The 19,909-nt window shown below is 56.4% G+C and overlaps 7 protein-coding genes across 7 annotated transcripts; 4 read left to right on the forward strand and 3 right to left on the reverse strand.

Annotated features, from left to right (window-relative positions):
• Positions 1–98: 98 nt before the first annotated feature.
• Positions 99–1,292, forward strand: EX895_003765 (uncharacterized protein; the record flags this gene model as incomplete). The annotated part of the gene is made up of 2 exons (XM_029884363.1): positions 99–169; positions 260–1,292. The coding sequence occupies 2 exons, from the start codon at positions 99–101 to the stop codon at positions 1,290–1,292; spliced, it is 1,104 nt and encodes a 367-aa protein (XP_029739073.1).
• Positions 1,293–2,067: 775 nt separating this feature from the next.
• On the forward strand, positions 2,068–4,377 carry EX895_003766 (uncharacterized protein; the record flags this gene model as incomplete). Its single annotated transcript, XM_029884364.1, has 3 exons — positions 2,068–2,250; positions 2,489–2,794; positions 2,887–4,377. The coding sequence occupies 3 exons, from the start codon at positions 2,068–2,070 to the stop codon at positions 4,375–4,377; spliced, it is 1,980 nt and encodes a 659-aa protein (XP_029739074.1).
• A 534-nt stretch (positions 4,378–4,911) lies between these two features.
• EX895_003767 (uncharacterized protein) lies at positions 4,912–5,769 on the forward strand (the record flags this gene model as incomplete). Its single annotated transcript, XM_029884365.1, has 1 exon — positions 4,912–5,769. One exon carries the CDS (start codon positions 4,912–4,914, stop codon positions 5,767–5,769), a length of 858 nt encoding a protein of 285 aa, XP_029739075.1.
• Positions 5,770–6,051: 282 nt separating this feature from the next.
• On the reverse strand, positions 6,052–6,627 carry EX895_003768 (uncharacterized protein; the record flags this gene model as incomplete). The annotated part of the gene is made up of 1 exon (XM_029884366.1): positions 6,052–6,627. The coding sequence occupies one exon, from the start codon at positions 6,625–6,627 to the stop codon at positions 6,052–6,054; it is 576 nt and encodes a 191-aa protein (XP_029739076.1).
• A 916-nt stretch (positions 6,628–7,543) lies between these two features.
• Positions 7,544–12,676, forward strand: EX895_003769 (uncharacterized protein; the record flags this gene model as incomplete). The annotated part of the gene is made up of 2 exons (XM_029884367.1): positions 7,544–11,102; positions 11,493–12,676. 2 exons carry the CDS (start codon positions 7,544–7,546, stop codon positions 12,674–12,676), a joined length of 4,743 nt encoding a protein of 1,580 aa, XP_029739077.1.
• Positions 12,677–12,819: 143 nt separating this feature from the next.
• On the reverse strand, positions 12,820–15,744 carry EX895_003770 (uncharacterized protein; the record flags this gene model as incomplete). The annotated part of the gene is made up of 1 exon (XM_029884368.1): positions 12,820–15,744. The coding sequence occupies one exon, from the start codon at positions 15,742–15,744 to the stop codon at positions 12,820–12,822; it is 2,925 nt and encodes a 974-aa protein (XP_029739078.1).
• Positions 15,745–16,035: 291 nt separating this feature from the next.
• EX895_003771 (uncharacterized protein) lies at positions 16,036–18,759 on the reverse strand (the record flags this gene model as incomplete). The annotated part of the gene is made up of 1 exon (XM_029884369.1): positions 16,036–18,759. One exon carries the CDS (start codon positions 18,757–18,759, stop codon positions 16,036–16,038), a length of 2,724 nt encoding a protein of 907 aa, XP_029739079.1.
• Positions 18,760–19,909: the final 1,150 nt, after the last annotated feature.

A 19,909-nucleotide genomic window follows, 5' to 3' on the forward strand; every position in this document is an offset into this window, starting at 1 on the left:
GACTCTCCTTTTTGCCGCACCCACCACACACACACACACACGTACACACGGTTAGAGCCGCGAGACTCGTCAGAGGCATCAATCACATAGTCGCAATCATGGGTGTCGTTGAAAAGATCAAGGAGCTCGAAGACGAGGTCGCCAGGACGCAAAAGAACAAGGCTACCGAGTAAGTCCAAACTCATCTCTAGGCGCTCGCTCGTTCCTGCACACAATTCCCTGACACCCTTCGTCTTGCTGTGCTTATCTCTGCCTACAGGTACCATCTTGGACAGCTCCGTGCCAAGATTGCAAAGCTTCGCCATGAGCTCCTCGAACCGCAAAAGAAGTCGGGCAAGCCTGGCGAGGGCTTCGATGTCATGAAGTCCGGTGATGCACGTGTGGCTCTCATCGGTTTCCCTTCGGTCGGAAAGTCGAGTTTCCTCTCCAAGGTCACCGACACAAAGTCAGAAGCAGCTGCCTATGAGTTCACCACCCTCACATGTCAGCCGGGTGTGCTAGAGTACGAAGGTGCCAAGATCCAGATCCTCGATTTGCCTGGTATTATCGAAGGCGCTTCCGAGGGCAAAGGTCGAGGTCGACAGGTCGTTGCCGTAGCCAAGACCGCGGACATGATCATCATCATGTTGGATGCCACCAAGCCCGATACGCATCGTGCACTGCTCGAAAAGGAACTCGAGGCTGTTGGTATCCGCCTCAACAAGACCAAGCCCGATGTGGTCCTGCGCAAGAAGAACACCGGTGGTATCGTCATTACCAAGGCCATGGGTTTGACGCTGACCAAGATCGACGAAAAGATGATTCGATCCATCTTGCAGGGGTACAAGATGCACAACGTTGATGTCATGCTCAGAGAAGACATCACTGTCGATGAATTCATCGACGTCGTGCTCGGCAATCGCAACTACGTGCCCTGCCTGTACGTCTACAACAAGATCGACTCGATCAGCATGGAGCAGATGGACAAGCTCGCGAGGCAGCCCAACTCGGTCGTCATCTCGGTCGAAAAGGATCTCAACATCGACTACCTCAAGGACACCATGTGGGACAAGCTCGGCATCAACCGCATCTACACGAAAAAGCGCGGAGAGCGACCCGACCTCTCGGATCCATTGGTGGTGCGAAAGGGTGCCACTATCGAGCACGTCTGTCACCAGGTTCACAGGGCGCTCGCAGATAAGTTCAAGTATGCGCTCGTGTACGGCAAGAGTAGCAAGTTCCCCACTTCTCAAAAAGTCGGTCTCAACCATGTCGTTGCAGCCGACGACGTTGTCAGCATCTTCACCAAATGAAGTCGCCCGGTCGCCACCGCCATCGCCTTCCATTGTACACTAGCTTTTCATCCATATATCCTCTGATCTGAACGTGAGGTTGTGAGACGGAGTGAAGCCTGTTTGAAGCTGTTCCAGCTTTGAGATGCGAGCCAGACGATGATTCCCAGCGTCTTAGTCGCTGCCTGTTCCTTCTTAACGAGATGTGGAGGATTGACTTTGAAGAAAAAGAGAAAAAGGAACAGAAAAGAAAGAAGAAAAAAAGCAGGCACCAAATATTGAGAATCAAGAAAGGTTGCGGTTGCATCTCTGAGCTTTGACGATTCTCCATTTAGCCATCTGCAACGCAAGAAAAAACTGAGCCAAAAAGCAACCGAACTCCGAGTTTTTGTTTGCTCTTACATTTGCTTCACCTCCTCATCCCGCATCCACCACCACCTCCATCCTACCTCATCCTCACCCCACCATCGTATTCTCAGAATCGCTCCATCCGCACTTCCTGCACCTACTCCCGCAGATACACTCACATTTATCCATCCGCGAACCGACCTCGAGCAGATCTAAATTGCATACCGTGTAACGCAGCACTTTTCCAACTACAAACCCGTCATCCCGCATCCCGCATCCCGCATCCTGCTCGACACGCCCAGTAGTACCGACGCAGTTGATCAGCGTCTTAAAGATCACATCGTAGCCCTTACTCGATCATTCTGCCCGGGTGTCACCTGCCTGAGTTTTTTGTTGTACCTGGCGAAACAACACCAAACACTGGTCAACCACAAGGCCGACTCGCAGCATGTCTCGTAGAGGAGGAGGACGTGGTGGCCACACCATCGCTGGAGCTGCCTTGCGCAACGCTGGTCTGGTCGTAGATGGCGACGTGGGCATGCGCGATGCTGCCGGCCCGAGCAGGAGCAGAGCAGGAGGAGCTGGTGGCAGGAAAGGTCAGCGAAACGGTGGGGCAGATCCATCCAATCCCGTAAGTCATCCGACAGCCGCTACACTTGAACTCGACCATCCAATTTAAGCAAGGCCTTTGACGCACTGCGTACGCACCTGGCGGCCAAACATCCTTCGTCTTTAAGGGCCTCCACTACTTCCAATTTTGTCCGCACCAACGAGAAGAACAACAGACTAATCACAAACCCCCTACATTCGCAATCGTCGCTCGTTGGTTCCATCGACGTCGCCCGACTCTCCTTTGTTTGTACATCCAGGATGGCTCTGGAAACCCGCTTCGAGGACGTATCGCGCGCCAGCGCGCCAATCCACTCGGCAACCGTCCTGCAACAAAGGGCAAGAAAGCTGCCATCAATGTCAACGATGGCCTCCGAGCCGGCAATACCGCCTCGGTCCTCAAGAGCATCTCTTCATCAAAAGCACAGGGAGGCGGCCGCATACCTGGTGGCGGCGGGATCGTCTTTTCTGGCAATGACATGCCCAAGACGCAAAATGTCATTTCACTCATCAAGCGCTTCCTCGAATCACGGTGGAACCCGCAGGCGAAGTTCTTGAACCTCGAAGTAAGTATTCTACAACTCTCTTCGCAGTCGCGCGGCACGACCATACCTAACAATTAGCTGATCCCGACGTTCTACCTTTTTCATTTTTGCAGAACATGCGCGCAGACCCCATTCTTCAGGCCGAAGGCGTCAAGCCTCCTGGCAGTGCTGGAGCACCCAAGGAGCTCGGCAACGTCATATGGAAGCTCTGCTCCGAGACTTATCCCGACGTAGTCACGATATCGCTCGCCAACAACGGGTTCCGAAATTTGGGACCCGTCAGCTCCTTGCCCGCCTACTTTCCCAACCTGCAGAATCTGTCCCTCGAAGGGAACGACCTCAAGTGGACAAAGGACCTTGATACGTTCGCCACGCGAAAGACCAAGCTCACCAATCTCAGGGAACTGCTGCTGACGGGGAACCCTGTTCACGCAAGCGCAATTGCGGCTGGCAACGAGGAAGGCTACCGGCGCGAAGTGCTCTCCAAGTTCCGTCAACTCACCATGCTCGACCAGAAGCCAGTCACCGAGACCGAGTCGGGCTTTGCCAACTTGCCATCTTCTGGTAAGTCGAAGAAGGTCGATGCGGACGCCGCACAGGTTCCTCTGCGTAATTTCCCAGTCCCCAACAAACCTGGCTTTGTCGACGCCGAAGCCGGTGCAATTATGCCCAACTTCCTCTCCAAATTCTTCACCCTTTACGACTCGGACCGAAATCAGCTCAGCGAAGCGTATGCTCCTCTGGCTCAGTTCTCCTTCTGCGTCAATGTTGTGCCACCACCTAGGGCCCGTGCCGCGGGATTCTTGCACACCATGCCCCATCAAAAGGAGCTCAACTTTGATCGCTACCAGGACAACGGCAATCGCAACCTGATGCGCGTTCACACTCCCAAGAACCGCCACACGTCCCTGCATCACGGCGTCGGCTCGATTCTGGCGTGTCTCCGAAAGCTGCCCAAGACCTCGCACCCTCTCAACGACGCTTCCAAGTTTGTCGTCGATGCCTGGGTGCTACCGAACACCGTCATCGGCGCTAGGCTCCAGGGCGAGGAGCGTCCCGAGGCGCTGCTTTACATCAACGTACACGGCGAGTACGCCGAGGCACCCAGTCAAGGTATTCGCTCGTTTGACCGAACCTTTGCGGTCGCACCCGTGCCGCCCGACAGCCCAGCTGCCGCTGCTGGCTGGCCCTGCGTCATCTTGTCGGATCAGCTGGTTGTGCGACATTACTCTAGCCCGTCTGCTTGGGCGCCGGACAGCCTGCCTACGGGCGAGGTGACGGCGGAGCAGACGCAGGCCTTGCAAGCAGCACAACAGGCCGGTCAAACGCCTGTCATGCCTCAGCCAGCTGCTCCGGGATCCATCCCGGTGGCTGGTGGCGCTGCTCTGCCTCCTCATCTGCAGAACCAGGCTCCAGCTGCCGGCATCAACGAGCAGCAACACGCCATGTCGCTCCAACTGGCTACTCAGACCGGCCTCATCTACCCTTTCGCGGTACAGTGCCTGCAGGAGAATGGCTGGGACTACAACCTCGCTTTCACCAATTTCCAGAACTTGAAGGCGAGCAATGCAATCCCACCACAGGCGTTTGCTCAGCCCGTCTAAAGGGATCATTTTTCCCCTTCTCCCGTTCACATCTCTTTTGTAGTTTACAAAGAAAAACGCTGCATCGTCTCATCCGGAACCGGCACACAAGCCCGTTTCCCGTAATCTTTCCTCCAACACAATCGCAAAAACAAGCATTTGACGCCGCCCATAGTTGGGGCTGTCCTTCATTCCTACCTTTTGATCGTGGCCTGTGGTTTGTGCGTTTCATCGTTGCTGGCAGATTGAGCTCATTGCGTGAAACGTTTGGTTGTGGAGAAGACGCACTTTCGGAAAGATGGCGTCGGTTGTCATGAACCTCTTGAGTTCAAACGAGATGAAGTTGAAGCTGATCACATCGCAAGAGCACGCGATGAGGGGGTGACCGGATGTTGCCCCTGTAAAGTAGTAGTTTATGAAGGTGGGCTGGCATCGGTGAGGGGCCTACTTTCGCAGAGGCAGGGGAGTGCTTAGCGTCACAGTTCAGAGGAGTCAGTCTTATTGATCCACCATCATCTCATCGTACTTCCACTGTCGAGTCTTACGGGTAATAAGATGACTAGAGCAGGACGCTTCGTCGTACGCTTCTTGCTACTCATACTCGTTTGGACGCCGTTGGCGCGTGCTTCCGACGCGCCTGCGCGGTGTCGGAAGCCACACGCTCGTCGACATCAGTCTCCTCCCTCCCCGCCACCCGACAATCGCGCATCAAAGCGATTCCAGTACGTCCGCAAACACCACCAGCACTCCACAACAGCCCCCCGCGACACAGGCGCATTCGACAAGCGTGGCGTCGCCGGCATCGCAGGCGACATCGAATGGATGGGCTTCTACGGCTCGCTCCTCGCCGTCCCCACCATGCTCTCCGTCCTGGGCATCGTGACCAACTACAACCTGGAAAAGTCGTACTACAACTCGCAGCTCAACGCGCAGTACTACAAACAGACGCGCGAGATGCTCCGCGCCCACTCGGCCAAACTCATCAGAGAACAGGAGCAGAAGTTCGCCCAGGCCGGCGTCAAGTGGCAGGGCATGATCTACGACAAGGATGGGAATTTGAGGCCGGGGGCGCACGCGCCGAGCTGGCATGGCCAAGCGATCGGAGCCCCGCCGACGGCAGCGCAGGGTGCGGCACAGCCTGCTGCTAATACTGGCGCTGGCGCTGGTGCTGGCAATGGTAGTGCAGCCGCTCCTGCTGGTGGCAATGCAGCCAGTATAGGTGGTGATGGTGCCGCAGCTGTTCCAAGCGATGGTGCTGCGGCTGCTAGCGGTGGGGTAAGCGGCGGCGGTAGCGGTACTGCTGCTGGAGAAGGTGGGGAGGCTGACGCTATTGGCAGTGGTGATTCCACGGGACGAGCGGACAGTGAGTCAGACTCCAAAGGGACTGGAGACGGTGATTTTGACTCCTCATAGACGGTCGAATAGCCGTTCTCTGTCGCTTCGTGTCATTTCTTTCTTTTCTTTGCGCAATACAGTATAGTCGTATTCGCAACTCTCACCTGTACTGAAGCAGTATTCAAACCATGAATGTTCTTCTTCTGTATCGGAAAGTGATTCTACAGCCTTGAAGCATTTTGCGTATTGCGGGTTCAGGACCAAAGATGAAAGACAGATATTGAGGGGAGCTCTACGTCAAGCGCAAAGAGGAGCTTTGAGTTACGTACAGACGCGAGAGTCGTCGCAAGTGGAAGAGTATCAAGGCAGGTTCTCATCATCGAGGAGAGCTGGACCGGTATGCTTAAAGTCGGTGACGGCCGGAAATTCCCCACCGTATCCCTCGCCGTCTTTCTCGGCATCCTTGTGCAACTGCTGCTGGAGGACCTTGTCCCAATCGAGATCGAAGCCATTGACGTTGAACAGCACTGTGTTCTGCTCTGTAATCGTCATATTGAGGTTGATCTTGGTGCCCTTGAAGTGAACACCCACGATACTGCTGAGAGCATGTGGCTTCCAATCGAAGCCACCGCCAACACCATTGTCCGGGTCACCGCCGTCGAACCCGGCGTGGAGTGAGCCATTCCCCCAGTTGATACCGCAGCCTAGGCCGATTTTCTCCTTGGACATCTCGGGGAAGTAGCCGGAGACGGAGCTGCCGAGCCCACCTTGGGTCTGGTTGGTAGCTTTCTCATGAGTCTGCTTCCATGAGAGGCCGTAGGAGTTTGAGGTGGGGTTGGGGCCGGAGGGGACGTCGTGTTCGTCGTGGACGATGCGGGCGGCAGTGCACGAGATGGCGGCAAACACGAGGGGGAGGATAAGGGTGCAGGTCTTCATGTTTGGCAAGGGAAAACGGAGACTTATGAGAAGGGTGTGCTGAGGTCTCTGGGGGTTCGCTCGGCTTGACTCTCTGTGCTTTATGTAACCTTGGACCCCGGCAAGCTATGAAAGGACTTGCGAAGCACGCCTCGTTGCACTCGTGCTCCAGGGGCTGTAGTGTAGCACCACAGCCACGTAGAATAATGTCGGAGTGGGACAGTGGGCTCAACAGCAGTTCAAGGCCGGGCTTGGATAAGTGAGGGAGCTCGCCGATGTCGCAAGCCACCAATGCCCCACTGCTCTTCATTTGCAACGATCCAAGTCGACGCGTTTTGGTGGTGATCTGATGCACTTCTACCACAACGTCCAACAGACACACGTTTCCAAACTTTCTAGAGCATACAGATTGTCATTTCTTCACTCATGAGCTTACTAGCTGATGAAAAAAACAATGCGATCAACGCTCGGTCGCCACTCCTGGAGAATTGTCAGAGCGGAGCAGTGCTCGACGAGGCTGAATGGTGCGTTACGCGAACCGAACCCGAGACGCGCCCCTGGTGTTAGGAGAGACCAACATCTGGAGAGGAAAGCAAAAAAGCTGAGTTGAGGCAAGAGAAAAAGTAACAGAAAGTGGAGGAAGAATTGCAGGATTGACCGCCGCTTTCACCTGGACTTCTTCCGTGCATACAGGCTTGACTCACGACACGAACGCTTCCCGTATCCCCCCTCCTGCTCCGAACGGAGTCTTGCATTAGCCTGCAAAGGCAAAGGCAAGCTCAGACACGCAGCGGTCTGGCCAAGAACTTGCCGGCCACACCGCGTTAGTGTACTTCAGCCCCTTCGGATAGCTTCCGAAGCCGGAACAATCACCAACAGTTCCAGCGAGCCGCACTGGGCATTGTCGGATGCCTGGCAACACACAGGTTTTGGCATAATGGCGCCAAGCGCCACTTCGACCACCGCGAGCACTTCTGACTCAGTGCACAAGTCTGACAGCAGCAATAATGCCAACAACGCAGCGGCTTCAACCAGCGCGCAACGAGGCTCCGATCGGCCAGCATACCTCCAGTCGCTCTCTGCATCGCAATACGCGGCTGCTACCCACTCGCCGACATCATGCCTTCAAATTCTAGCAGGTCCAGGCTCGGGCAAGACGCGAGTGCTCACATCTCGAGTGGCATGGCTCATCCTCGACCCGGCCAACCAGCTCAAACCTGAAGACATCCTGGTGGTCACCTTCACCAACAAGGCCGCCAATGAGATGAAGATGCGTCTCGTCAAGCTCATCGGTAAGGAGCGCGTCGATAATCTTGTCATTGGGACTTTCCACTCGGTCTGTGCTCGGTACTTACGCAAGTACGGCAGACTTATTTCGCTCCCCAACAACTTCACCATCATTGACTCGGACGACGCAAAACGCATGTTCAAGGCCATTCTCAAGGAGCTCAAACCGGACATCGACAAGGAGCATCTCTCCATCAAACCAGAGCAAGCCATGTCCGAGATCTCGAAAGCAAAGGCAAAGGAGATAGACCCCGTGCGGTACCGGCAGCTGGCAGAGCAGGAAGCGGCTAAGGGCGATTCCCGACGAGCCGCGATTGGAAGAAAACTCCTAGGGTCAGCCCCGTTCAAGCAGATCATTGCCACCATCTACTTTATGTACCAGCAGCAGCTCGTCGACGCAAATGCCTTGGACTTTGACGATCTGCTCGTGTACGGCGTCCAGCTCTTTCGTCAGCAGAACCAGGTGGCGCGCAACATCCGGCATGTGCTCGTCGACGAGTTCCAGGACACAAACATCACCCAGTACGAGCTCATGCGGCTGGTCGCCACCGCCTCCCAAGCCGTCAGCATTGTCGGCGATCCGGACCAGAGCATCTATGGCTGGCGTAGCGCAGAGATAGGCAATCTCGACAAAATGACGAAGGAATTCAAGGGGACACAGCAGGCGCGCCTCGAAGAAAACTATCGCAGCACCGGCGCCATTCTCGAGCTTGCACTCAAGGTGGTCCAGCAGGACACTGCGCGCGTCGACAAGGACCTCTTTACCTCACATCCTCGTGGGTTGCCCGTCGTTCTCAAGTGCCACGGCTCGGCACAGCTCGAGGGCGCTTACATTGCATCCGAAGTCAAGCGTCTCATTGCTCATTCCGGAGGCATGCTTGACTTCAACGACTTTGTCATCTTGCTTCGATTCAACTACCTTTCTCGTGCCATCGAAGCCGAGCTGCAAGCCAGAGGCATCGACTCGAGGATGATGGGCGGACATAAGTTCTTCGACCGAATGGAGGTCAAGGACTTGCTTGCCTATCTGGCGCTTGCAGACAATCCGGGCTTCACCCCGGCCTTTATCCGCGTCGTGAATGTACCCAAACGAGGTATCGGCGAGAAAAGCGTCACAGATCTTCTCAACATGGCCAAGCAAGAAGGCTGCAAGCCCATGGAGCTCGTCGAACGAGTGGTCCAGGGAGGCAAGAATCCAGGCATTAAGCCAGCCATGAAGAAGGGGCTCAAGGATCTTGTTGAAGCTGTAGAGGCGGTGCGACAGGCAGCGAGAGCAGGCACGCCCGTAGCACAACTGATCGAGACACTCATTGAAAAGATCAACTACGAGAACTACCTCAAGGCGCAGCCGGACTACGAGGCACGGTGGGGCAATGTGCAGGAGCTTATCTCGTTCTCCACCATTGTGGCTCAGAACACTGCGTATGCTGACGGCAATGCTCCGTCCATCCCCGTCGAGGAGATCCTCTCGCACACTCTTTCGAATCAGGAAGGAGCAGATACTGGGAAGAAGGCACGGTATGAAAGCGACGGCGAAGATGACGAGTTTGAAGAGGTGGACATCAAGCCCGCGCGTCCCACGGATCCTCACAAACCTTCGACACATCCTTTCTTCAACAAGCATGGGGCTGCAAAGCGCCGCCCCCAGCCGTTGCCATTGGTCAAAGGCGAGGTGATCGACCTGTGTGATTCAAGCGAAGAGAATCAGGAAGCAGTTAGGCAGGCCGAAAGCAAGCCTGGTCCATCGAAGAAGCGTCGCACCACGAAGGCCGAGACCGCCTTCGACGAAGAAGCGAGTGCCGACGAGGACGGTAACGAACCCAAATCAATCCTCCTGTCAAAGCTGGACGAAGTTGAGGACAGGGTCGCTCACATGGAAGAAGATGAGGGAGAGGGCGACGGAGGAGAGGAGAATAAGACGCCACTTCGTGTGTTCTTGGAGGCATCGATCCTGGCAACGGATATGGATGCAGAGTCAGACGACAAGGACGAAAAGAAGAAGCCCAAAGTGACGCTCTCGACCTGTCACGCCGCCAAAGGTCTCGAGTGGCCGGTGGTATTCATCCCTGCTATCGAAGAAGGCTGCTTCCCGTCGTTCAGATGCGAGCGACCCGACGAGATTGCCGAAGAGCGCCGTTTGCTCTACGTCGCCATGACGCGCGCGGAATGCATGTTGTACCTCACCCATGCCACGGCACGAATGCAGGGAGGCGATACACAGGACAAGATGCTCAGCAATTTTGTCGCTTCTATTGCGTCCAAACAGGACGGAGGATCCTGTGACGCCAAGAAGGCGATCAAGTTTTGCACATCGCGTCCCGAAGTCGACACGGACGCGGTCAAGACCATGGCAGGAGTGACGGGTAAAGCGCTGCCTAGCGATGCGAAAATCAAGGAAGCGATTACGGGATGGGAAAAGAAGTCAGGCAAGGAGGTGCAGCAAGTGGATCAGATGAACAGCGGTCGCATCACTGGCTTCGGTACGTACTCGAGCTACGGTGGGGCGGGCGGGTACACATCGGCTGGCGTGCACAGCGGTGCTACGGGAGGTTGGAACTCGCAGATGGGTTTTGGTCTGTACAGTGACGATGGTCTTCGCTCTGCATCAAATGCCGGACGCCAAGGTGCAGGGCAGAACAGTGGCGAAGTCAAGAAAAGGCTCGGGTTCGTGCCGCCGAGTCTCGGCAGCTTTTCGTCTGCTGTGGACGGCGATGCATCTCCTCCGCTTGCGTATTCCGGGTTTCAGCGCGCCTCTTCTCTTGGAGGAGGAGGAGACCCAAGTCGAGCTGGCGGTAATGTGATTGGAGCCTTTTCCAATCGCTCCGAAGCGCCGACCCCGTTCGGTGCAGGCGGAAGACGCAAGCAGCCACTGGTACCGCCCTCTCGTCAGCCGGCAGCAACACCGCCAGCTCCACCGTCATTTACGGATGCTGTACGCCTCCGAGCGCGTCCTGAAGACTCGGTGGCGCTGGCACGTGAAGATGGAACGGCTCCACGTCCGCGCGCTGACCTCAACAGTTTCCAGCAGGCTCACTCGCAGGGGATCAGCAGTATTCTCAATATGCTGCCCGCAAACTCGGGGCCGACAGCAGGAGGTCCGGGAGGTGGATCGCGTAACTCGCCCATTGTAATCGGAAGCGGCGGCGACACGAACGGTTCAGACGGGTCGTCGTCTGGTCGTGGCTCGAGCAACGGTAGTCAGAATAAGGGTAAGCGGAGGTTGGGGATGATGCGTCGATTTTGATTGCGGTTGTCTGGTCATGTCACTTCTGCTGGATTCAATTGTCTTCCAACAGTGTATGGTGTGTGTGGTCTTTGATGGCGAGGTCTTGGTGTTATCGAAGTGGGGGAAGACCTGAAGTGAGTGTGGGCGTGCTGAGAAGAACATCGGCGAAATTTGCCGAGCAGCACGCCGAAGCCACGCCGGCACACGGTGGTAGGACACTTCCGAGTTCCCGCGTGCGGTCCTTGTCGCTGACAAGAGACTTGTGTCATATACACCCTTTCGTTGCTTCCTTCCATATGACTCCCAAGAACATCTCTCACAGCTGTGACCTGCTTCCAACTAAACGCACTCGTGCTTGATATCAGCGTCACAGCCATGACGATCGACGCGGTTTCCCTTGCACCCACGTCCACCGCGGCCCCCACCGCCTCCGACCCGCTAAGCAGCCCTCTGCACCAGACCACCCCGCTCCTCCACTCCCCCCACCTCAGCAGCCGCACAGGTCACAACGTCTACCTCAAACTGGACTGCGACCAGCCGTCGGGCTCGTTCAAGATCCGCGGCATCGGCGCGATCTGTCAACAGGCCATCTCCACCTACGGAGCTGCGGGCACGCACCTCGTCTCGTCATCCGGCGGCAACGCAGGGCTGGCGGTGGCGTATGCCGCAAGCAGGGCGGGTGTGGCGTGTACGATCTACGTGCCTGTGACGACAGAGGAAGAGGTGGTTGAGCGGTTGAGGGGCGAGGGGGCGAGGGTGGTGGTGGGGGGCGAGGCGTGGGATGCGGCCGACGCGGCGGCGAGGGCGGAGGTGGAGAGGATGCGGGAGCTGGGCGGGAAGGGAGCGGTGTACGTGCATCCATTCGAGGGGGAGGCATTAGTGGAAGGGCACAGTGGGCTGGTGGACGAAGTGTACGCCCAGCTGCCTTCGATTGATGTGCTCATCAGCTCCGTCGGCGGCGGCGGACTGCTTCGCGGCATTATCAAAGGTGTCGAACGTCAAGCTGGTCCACCGCCGACACTGGTCGCAGTGCAAAACTTCGGCGTCGACTCGTTTAACCGCTCCATCGACCACTACTCCACCAACCCAACCCCGAGTCTGCCCAACGACGTCGTAGCACTCCACGCAATCGAGAGCAAATGCACCAGCATGGGCACCAAGAAATGCTCACTCACCACCCTCCACGACGCCATCTCCTACTCTCGAAACGGTGAAATCATCACCCTCACTGTCACCGACGACCTCTCCGCCTCCGCCTGCTGGCAGTTCAGCGCGCATTCGGAGTCCGATCTGGGTGCAGAGAGGATGGTCGAGCTCAGCTGTGCGTCGGCCTTGACGCCTGTTTTCCATCCGTGGATTTTGGAGCGGATCGTGGAGGGCTCGGAGAAATTGCAAGGAAAAGTGCGGGAGAACGGGAGGCTAAACGTGGTGGTAGAGGTGTGTGGTGGCAGTAAGGTTAGTAAGGGGCTGTTGGAGGGGTACAAGGTGGAGGCAGGGTTGATGGAGCGAAGGGATCGGGTGAGGGTCAGTGGTGTAGACTATCCTGCTTCGACTTGACCACCTCTCGTAGAAGGCTATGCGGATGCAAGGTCAGTCTGCAGCACAATCAAAAACAGTCAACACAATCAGCCGATTGGATGTGATAGAGCGATGAGATGATGGTGCAACAACAAAGATCGATTGAAGAGGTGCTCAGCGTTCTATCGCCCCAACTCCTGCAGGATCTCCGCCTGCCTCTGCTTAGACGCCTTCGCAAACCCTTGCAACTGCATGCTGAACTGCGCATTTCCCGCCGTCAACGCCCTCAACTTGGAACTGTACCTCACCAGATTCGCCAGCGGTACCACAGCATGAATCTCAGCCTTGCCCATGGCCTCTCCCCCGTCTGCTTTCCCAGCAACCCCGGCCGAAGCAGCAGACGACTGCACCTCGAACCGGTTCGTCTGCGGATTGGGGATAAACACCTCTTCTTCCGCCGCTTGCGTACTTTCGCCCTGTTGGCTCGAAGTGGAAGAAAGATGCACGACGTCCTGCACCAGGCCGTTCTGTTCGGCGGTAATGTCGTTGATCACTTTGCCCAGGTGTGCTTCGGGCAGCGTGATGCGCGTGCTCATCATCGGCTCCATGAGTGTTGTCAGCGGCGTGGCGCTGGAGGTGGCCAAGCCGGTCTCCGGGTTGAGTTTGGGCTCGGTGCGCAGGGCTTTGCGCAGCAGGTGCGAGAGCAGGTACGAGATCGCTGCGGACGAAGAAAGGTCGCCGAACAGCTGGATGTTCGAGATCGAGATGTGGAGGTTCATGAGCGGGTTCGAAGTGAGCGGGCCGCGGGAGAGCGCTGCGACCATGCCAGTTTTGAACATGGTCTCGAGCGTGGAGAGGTCGATGCCTGGAGGTAGGTCTGAGGCGGACAATGCGGTAGAGGAGGTGGTGCCTTTGGAAGATTTGCTGCGATGAGCTTGGGGCGTGTCGGCGAGATATGCCTCGATATCCTCCTCGTCCTCTGCTCCCGCTTTGTCAAAGTCCTTTCCATCGCCCTCCTCTCCATCAGCAGAGGCCAGAGAAACATCGACCACGTTGCCCCCATACACTGCCGCTTCCGCACCCCCCGCCAAATGCAATTCCTCCTCTTCCAATCCTCTAACCCTCATCCTCGCGCCAACCTTGATCTTCTTCCCCGCCAACTCCCTCTCCACCACCTCCTCCACCTCTACACCACCCATGCCTTCGTCCAGCGTCTCCCTATACGAGACCCGGACCGCACCCATCCGTGCATTCACCCCAAACTCGTTCGCCAGCCGATCCTTAGCAATCTCCAGGTGCAACTCGCCCATCCCACTCAGCACCATCTGGCCCGTAGTGCCCTCGCCCGACTCGTCGAGCCTCAGCGACGGGTCGGTGCGGATCAGCAAATGAAGCGCTTCCGAAACCGTATCGACGTCCGACTTGCTTGCAGGTTCCAACGACATACTGAACACCGGTGGGGGAATATGGACGCGTTTGAGACGCAGAGCCTTTGCCTGGTCGGTGTCTAGCTTGGCGCTGCTGCTGGACTTGGATTGTGTGTGCGGGGTGGAAGAGATGTCGACGAGCGTATCTCCTGTTCGCGTGTCTCGCAACCCTAGGATGACGCCGATCTGTCCCGCTCGTAAGGTGGCTGTCTCGACGTACTGGTCCGCGAATGGGAAGAGCACCCGCGAGAGACGTTCCCGCGCTCCCGTGGTCGTATTGAACAGCACGCTGGAACGTTGGAGCGTGCCAGAGTAGATGCGGACAAATGTTGTCGGTCCACGTCGTTTGTCGTGCACCACCTTGAAGGCGAGAGCTGTGGTGCGTTTGTCCTGCAGCGAGATTGAGACGTCCTTGCCGCTGCTGCTGCTGGATTCTACACCTTCCTTGCCTTCGGAGGAAGACGTGGTTCCCGTTACAGATGGCTTGTCCATAGGGCTTGGGAGGAAGTCGGAAATCGCATCGAGCAGCGGTTGGACACCGACATTCTTCGCAGCCGAGCCGCACAGTACAGGCAAGATACTGCCCGCCAACGTCTGCCTTCGGATCGCACCCTTGAGCGACGCAGCTGACATTTTTGCATGCGGTTCTTCATTCGAACTGGTCGGCAGCCCAAACAGCTCTTCCAGCAGCTCCTCGTCCAACGACGCGAGACACTCGACCAGCGCATGCCGCGCCTGGCGGGCCTCCTCAAACATTTCATCCGCCTCTTGCAGCGGTGTGCGCGTTACCACATCGCCTGCCTTGCCTGCAAAAGTGAGCTTCTGCATCTCCACCAGATCCACCAGCCCAGCGATCCCCGGCTCGTCGCTCCCGCGTACCGGGATAGGAAGCTGCAGCAGCAGCGGTCTGCTATGCATGCCGGACCGGATCACGCTGCGCAGCGACTGCGCGATCGAGCTGCCCATCCGGTCGAGCTTGTTGATGAACAGCAGCGATGCCTTGACGTCGTACCGTGCCGCCTGGGACCACACGTTCTCCGTCTGCGCCTCGACACCTTCGACGCCGTCCAGAACAACCACGGCGCCATCGACAACGCGTAGAGCACGCTCAACTTCTATCCCGAAATCAATGTGCCCTGGCGTGTCGACGAGCGTTATCCCCACCGGCGGTCTCTCCGCGTGTTGCGATCCGGAGGACGGAGGTGGCCACCACACGGGCCCGACAGCAGCGGATTGGATGGTGATCCCGCGCTCTCTCTCTTGCTCGAGAAAGTCGGTCACTGTGCTGCCGGAGTCGACGTCACCAGGAAGAGCATTCGAGGTGCTGGACGAGGTTCCGCTGAGGGCGTGCGTGAGGTGCAGGAGCCGTTCGGTAAGTGTTGTCTTGCCCGCGTCGATGTGAGCGATGATCGAGATGTTGCGTAGTGCTGCGATGGGGTGCTTTTCCGCATGTGGCGCTGTTTGGTCGGCGACATACCATCGTTGGGATGTGCCGAAGGAGCGAGTGTTGGGTAGTCTTGTGCGGCAGAGATACCCAGCAGTTTGCTGCACATGTGCCAACCCGGAAGAAGAGGAGTGCAAGACCGTTCGGGGTTTGGACAGCACAGCCCGTGTCGAGACCCGACGAACGCTCGCGGACAAGTGCGGTATACTGGAGATATAGCGATTTGCGAGCCTCATCGCTTTCGAGACCGGAAGGTTCTTCCGATGTCTATCAAGGGTTGAGAGGGGTGGTAGCAATAGCAATGGGAGCTGCTTGATCAAGCATGAATCTTCTCAACCCGCCCAAAAAAATTCAGATCCGACTCCCGCGATTTTCCCTCACTTCTTAATGCAGCCTCATACGCCGTCCTGCCGTCTGACCTTCACCACAGAATTGTCAATAAGACTTACACACTGAATTGAGCTGGGACCAAAGGGCGATTAAAGAGAGCATTTCATTTTTGGTGTAAGTGAGAGAGTGACTTGAATCTACTCTTGTGCGTCGTCGCCCTGTCGCCACTGGACAGGCGGCGGAGGTGTGCCAGCGCCTCGGACCGGGTTCTCGACCGTAACGTAGCGCCTTTTCTTGAGCGACTTGGGTTCCTTTGTCGTGTTCTCATCTAGAAGCTCAGAGGTCTGCTCGACGAAGTGTGAGCCGGCTGTTGTCGGTGGACTGGCGCATGGTGTGTCGTTCTCCTGCGAGGCCGGCTTAGTTTCTTGCACGGTGGACATCGCGGTGGCAGATGTTTTCTGTTCTTGTTGCGCCGCCGATCGAGCGTCGTCAGCTTCAGCCGCTTGTTCGGCCTCCTCGAGACGATCATCCTCAGCAGCCACTGCAGCCCCAGAGCCAAGGCCAGATCCGATAACGCCAGCTTCCGAAGCAGCCGCAACGTGGCGTTTGGGATCGGCGGTCTCATGACCTCCCAATCCTGCAACGGTGCGCACGACTTCTCGTCGAGCTGGTTCTGTAACCTCGTGGGTAGCCGAAGTGACCTCTTCAGTGTGACCTCCCCCGCCGATACGAGCTTCTTCATCGTCTCGCGAATGTTGATGCTTCGCATAATCGTCCCGGAACTGCGACGCCGATTTTTCCTCACTCATGCCTCCACCTACTCCGCCATCGTTACCCTCCTCATCGTCCGTCTCTTCCTCGTCTAGCGACTTCTTGTGGTATAAGGACCCTGCGATCTTGGTATCAAGAGCCACCTCCACCCCTCGACCCGTCACGCGTTCTGGTTCGTGGCCCAACGACGCCAGTGTTCCGTCGGCATCCGCAGTCGGCGCATCCAAGATTTTGAGCTCGAGCGGACTAAACCACCTGGGCACCAGATAGTACCTAACGGGTATCAGCAGCGTAATGATCACAGGGAAACCAATACCTGCAATTGTCGCCGAGATGGCGATGGTCATTGCCGCAAACAGCCACTGGATGCCCACAAACAGCGCGATCTTGCTGCGACGGACCGTGTTGAGCGGCTCGTCGGGCGGGGCGAGTCGTCGATCCCTGAAGATGGCCAAGGTGCGCAAGGTGATACTGTTCCCCTCAATCGATGCCCAGCCGACGAGGATGAAGATACCCGCGAACACGGCGCGGGGCATAGTGCCTAGCACCACGAGGAGAGGTCGGGTCATCGTGCCGAGTGTCAACAGACCAATGATGAGGTGCGAAAGGCGGTTCTCCACAACTCGCATGTTGACAATATGTTGCTGCTTGACCGTGCGCATCTTGCGTTTGCGTTTGCGTTTGGACAACGTTTCCTGTGCAATGCGTTTGTCGGCATCCGGCTTTTCGACCTGCTTGTACACTGACAGCGTCTCGGTATGCACAGGGGCCTGCGGGACCAGACCATTGGGAGCCGGCAGGCCCAAGAAGCCAGAAACGAGGGTGGTTATACCGAGCAGGAAAAAGTCCCAGTGGAACCCTGCTGGTTTTCGCACGGGGTAGTTTCGTGCCTGAGCCATGACGCTGCTCACGTTGTGGTCAAAGTAGAAGAGGAGCATGACGAGGAAGCCAAGCGGTGCGCCGACAAAGACGTACTTGAGTTCGATATTCCAGAAGTCGATGAACCACGAGCGGTCGAGCGTGGGGAAGAATGCTTTGGTGATCGGCACCCGCTCGATGTGGAGACGCTGAAGCGAGTTCTTGGGAAAGTGGCTGAACCCGGTCCAAAAGATGCAGCCGGCTGCGAAGGCATAACCAGCCACCAAGTTTCGAATGTTGAAAGGCAGGTACGACGTGTTTCCCACCTTAGCCACGAAGTACACCGAAATGGTAAACAGCATGGCAATGGTCACTGACAGCCAACCAGTCGCATTGTCCAAAGGAAGTGGCTCGAACTCTTCAATCAGCAACTCGATGCCCTTCTGGATGTAGATGACGCCCACATAAAACCCAAACGTTTCGGAGGTCATGTCGGTGATGAAGCGAGTAAAGTCGCACACATTAAAGATGGCGACGACGAAATGGAACCCTGCTGCCCAAATCAACGACCACGCCTGGATGCGCAGGTAGTTGAGCCGGTCGAAACCGTAGTAGCCAACAAAAATGTCGTACTGGGTATAATTGACGAGATTGATGAGACCGGTGACGCCGACAAAGGTGAGCGGTTGGACAGAGAAGACGGAGAAGACGATGGCAGCGAGTGCCGAAGCGAGAATGACCTCGTTGACGCCGTAGGATCCATTGGTGCGATAGTTCATGTCGAGCACGTAGGCAATGGCGGGCATGAGGTTGATGAAATACATGCGTACAATGCTGTTGGCAACGGTCCACCAGTTTCGGGGCTCGAAGCCCTCGAGCCAGTCGCTGACGAGGTAGGGTTTGCGTCTTCTGAGGTCGTACCACATGCCTCGGAAGGGCATCAATTGATATGCCCAGGAACGTTGCGACCAAGGCTTGTCGCCGGCAAAGAGCGGGTATGTGTCTGGGGATTGGGGCTTCTTGCTCTTGGTCGATGAGGAGCCGGTGCCACTTGCTGGTGCTTTCTTTGCGTCCTCGTCTTCGTCTGTGCGTGATGTTTTCCCGGTGCCTCTTCGATTCGTCACACCACTGCTGGAGGCGACATTTTGTGACGAAGAGACAAAAGTAGCGGTTCCTGCTTCGTGAGAGGTGCGCACCGTGCTGACGGTACTACCAGCCTGCTGCTGCTGCTGCTGCTGCTGCTGCTGCACAGAGTTGAGTGGCGGAACCGAGGCGGGATCGATCGAGTTCATGGTGGCTTCCTTCGAAAGACTAAAAGTCGCTGTCTAAGTTCGACGAAGTTTCTATAGTCAGTCTAAATCTACGACCACGAGAGCCATTGCGCTCAGACCTCTAGACGGTGGTGGTGAAGGTCATGAATCCTGCAAGGAGCTGTGCGCGATGATGGACCTTTGGGCAATGGTCGCGAATGGCGAAGGGCAAGGTGAAGAAGAAGCGTTCATGGTCGACGGCTTCTGAACAGAGACAGAGGGTAGGAAGGAGGAAGAGTTCATTTCGAGAGACTTTTGCTGCGACCCTGAAAGTGTGTGTGTCGTTGCTGTAATTCGCCTTCTGACGCTAATTTACATCTTGAAAATAGACCGACCAACGGTGATGTCAGTCAACACAATCTCGTGACTGCATTCGCAGCATTCCCGACCCCGAAGCTCTAAACTCGTTCAAAAAGATGGCCGGCACAGAGTGCAAGAACGAGCCCCCCGCTGCGGGAAAGATGAAAGACTTGGCGGACCGGTGTTCTTCTTTTGGTAGGGATCGGGATCGTGTCGCATATTTGCTATTGCAACAGCTGCAAAATGTCTTTCTTAAATATACATAATATTAAGTATGTGCCAATTCCATTCTTTCCATTCTAGATTCGGAGCCCGAGTAGGATCGACGACGTACAGTACAGTACAGATTTAGTTCTTCCCGACGCCGAATGTAAGCAACTAGCTCGAAAGCTCGATCTCATTAGTCACAAAGCGAGAGATGTAAGTGCTTGCTCAGGCCATGCACCTTGTCGCTGCTGTTTGAATGGTCATGCAGTCGCGTTCCAAGCTCGTGGCAAAGGAGGAGAATCTACAGGCGTCATGGTCGACCCGCATGATGACGGCATGTACCAAAGCGCCTCAGGCGCTTTGACGTGGCCTTCTGCTGCAACGAACGCTATTTACGAAATGAGAACAAATTCCGTAGGAGGATGACCGAAAATTGCAACAGCCGCAAAGTACAGAATAAGCTAAGCGAGGATGCTCCCGACACCGGTGTCGGGATGGTGACCGAAGCCGCAATTGTAGTGGGCTCGTACAGCAATGTGTACCGCTTTACACTCGGCATTTCTGTTCGGGTGAACCCCATCACCGATCCCGACCAAGTGCCAGTAATGACCGCACAGTACTCCTC

The sequence above is a fragment of the Sporisorium graminicola genome, chromosome SGRAM_22, assembly GCF_005498985.1.
Source record: "Sporisorium graminicola strain CBS 10092 chromosome SGRAM_22, whole genome shotgun sequence".
Taxonomy (NCBI): Eukaryota; Fungi; Basidiomycota; class Ustilaginomycetes; order Ustilaginales; family Ustilaginaceae; genus Sporisorium; species Sporisorium graminicola.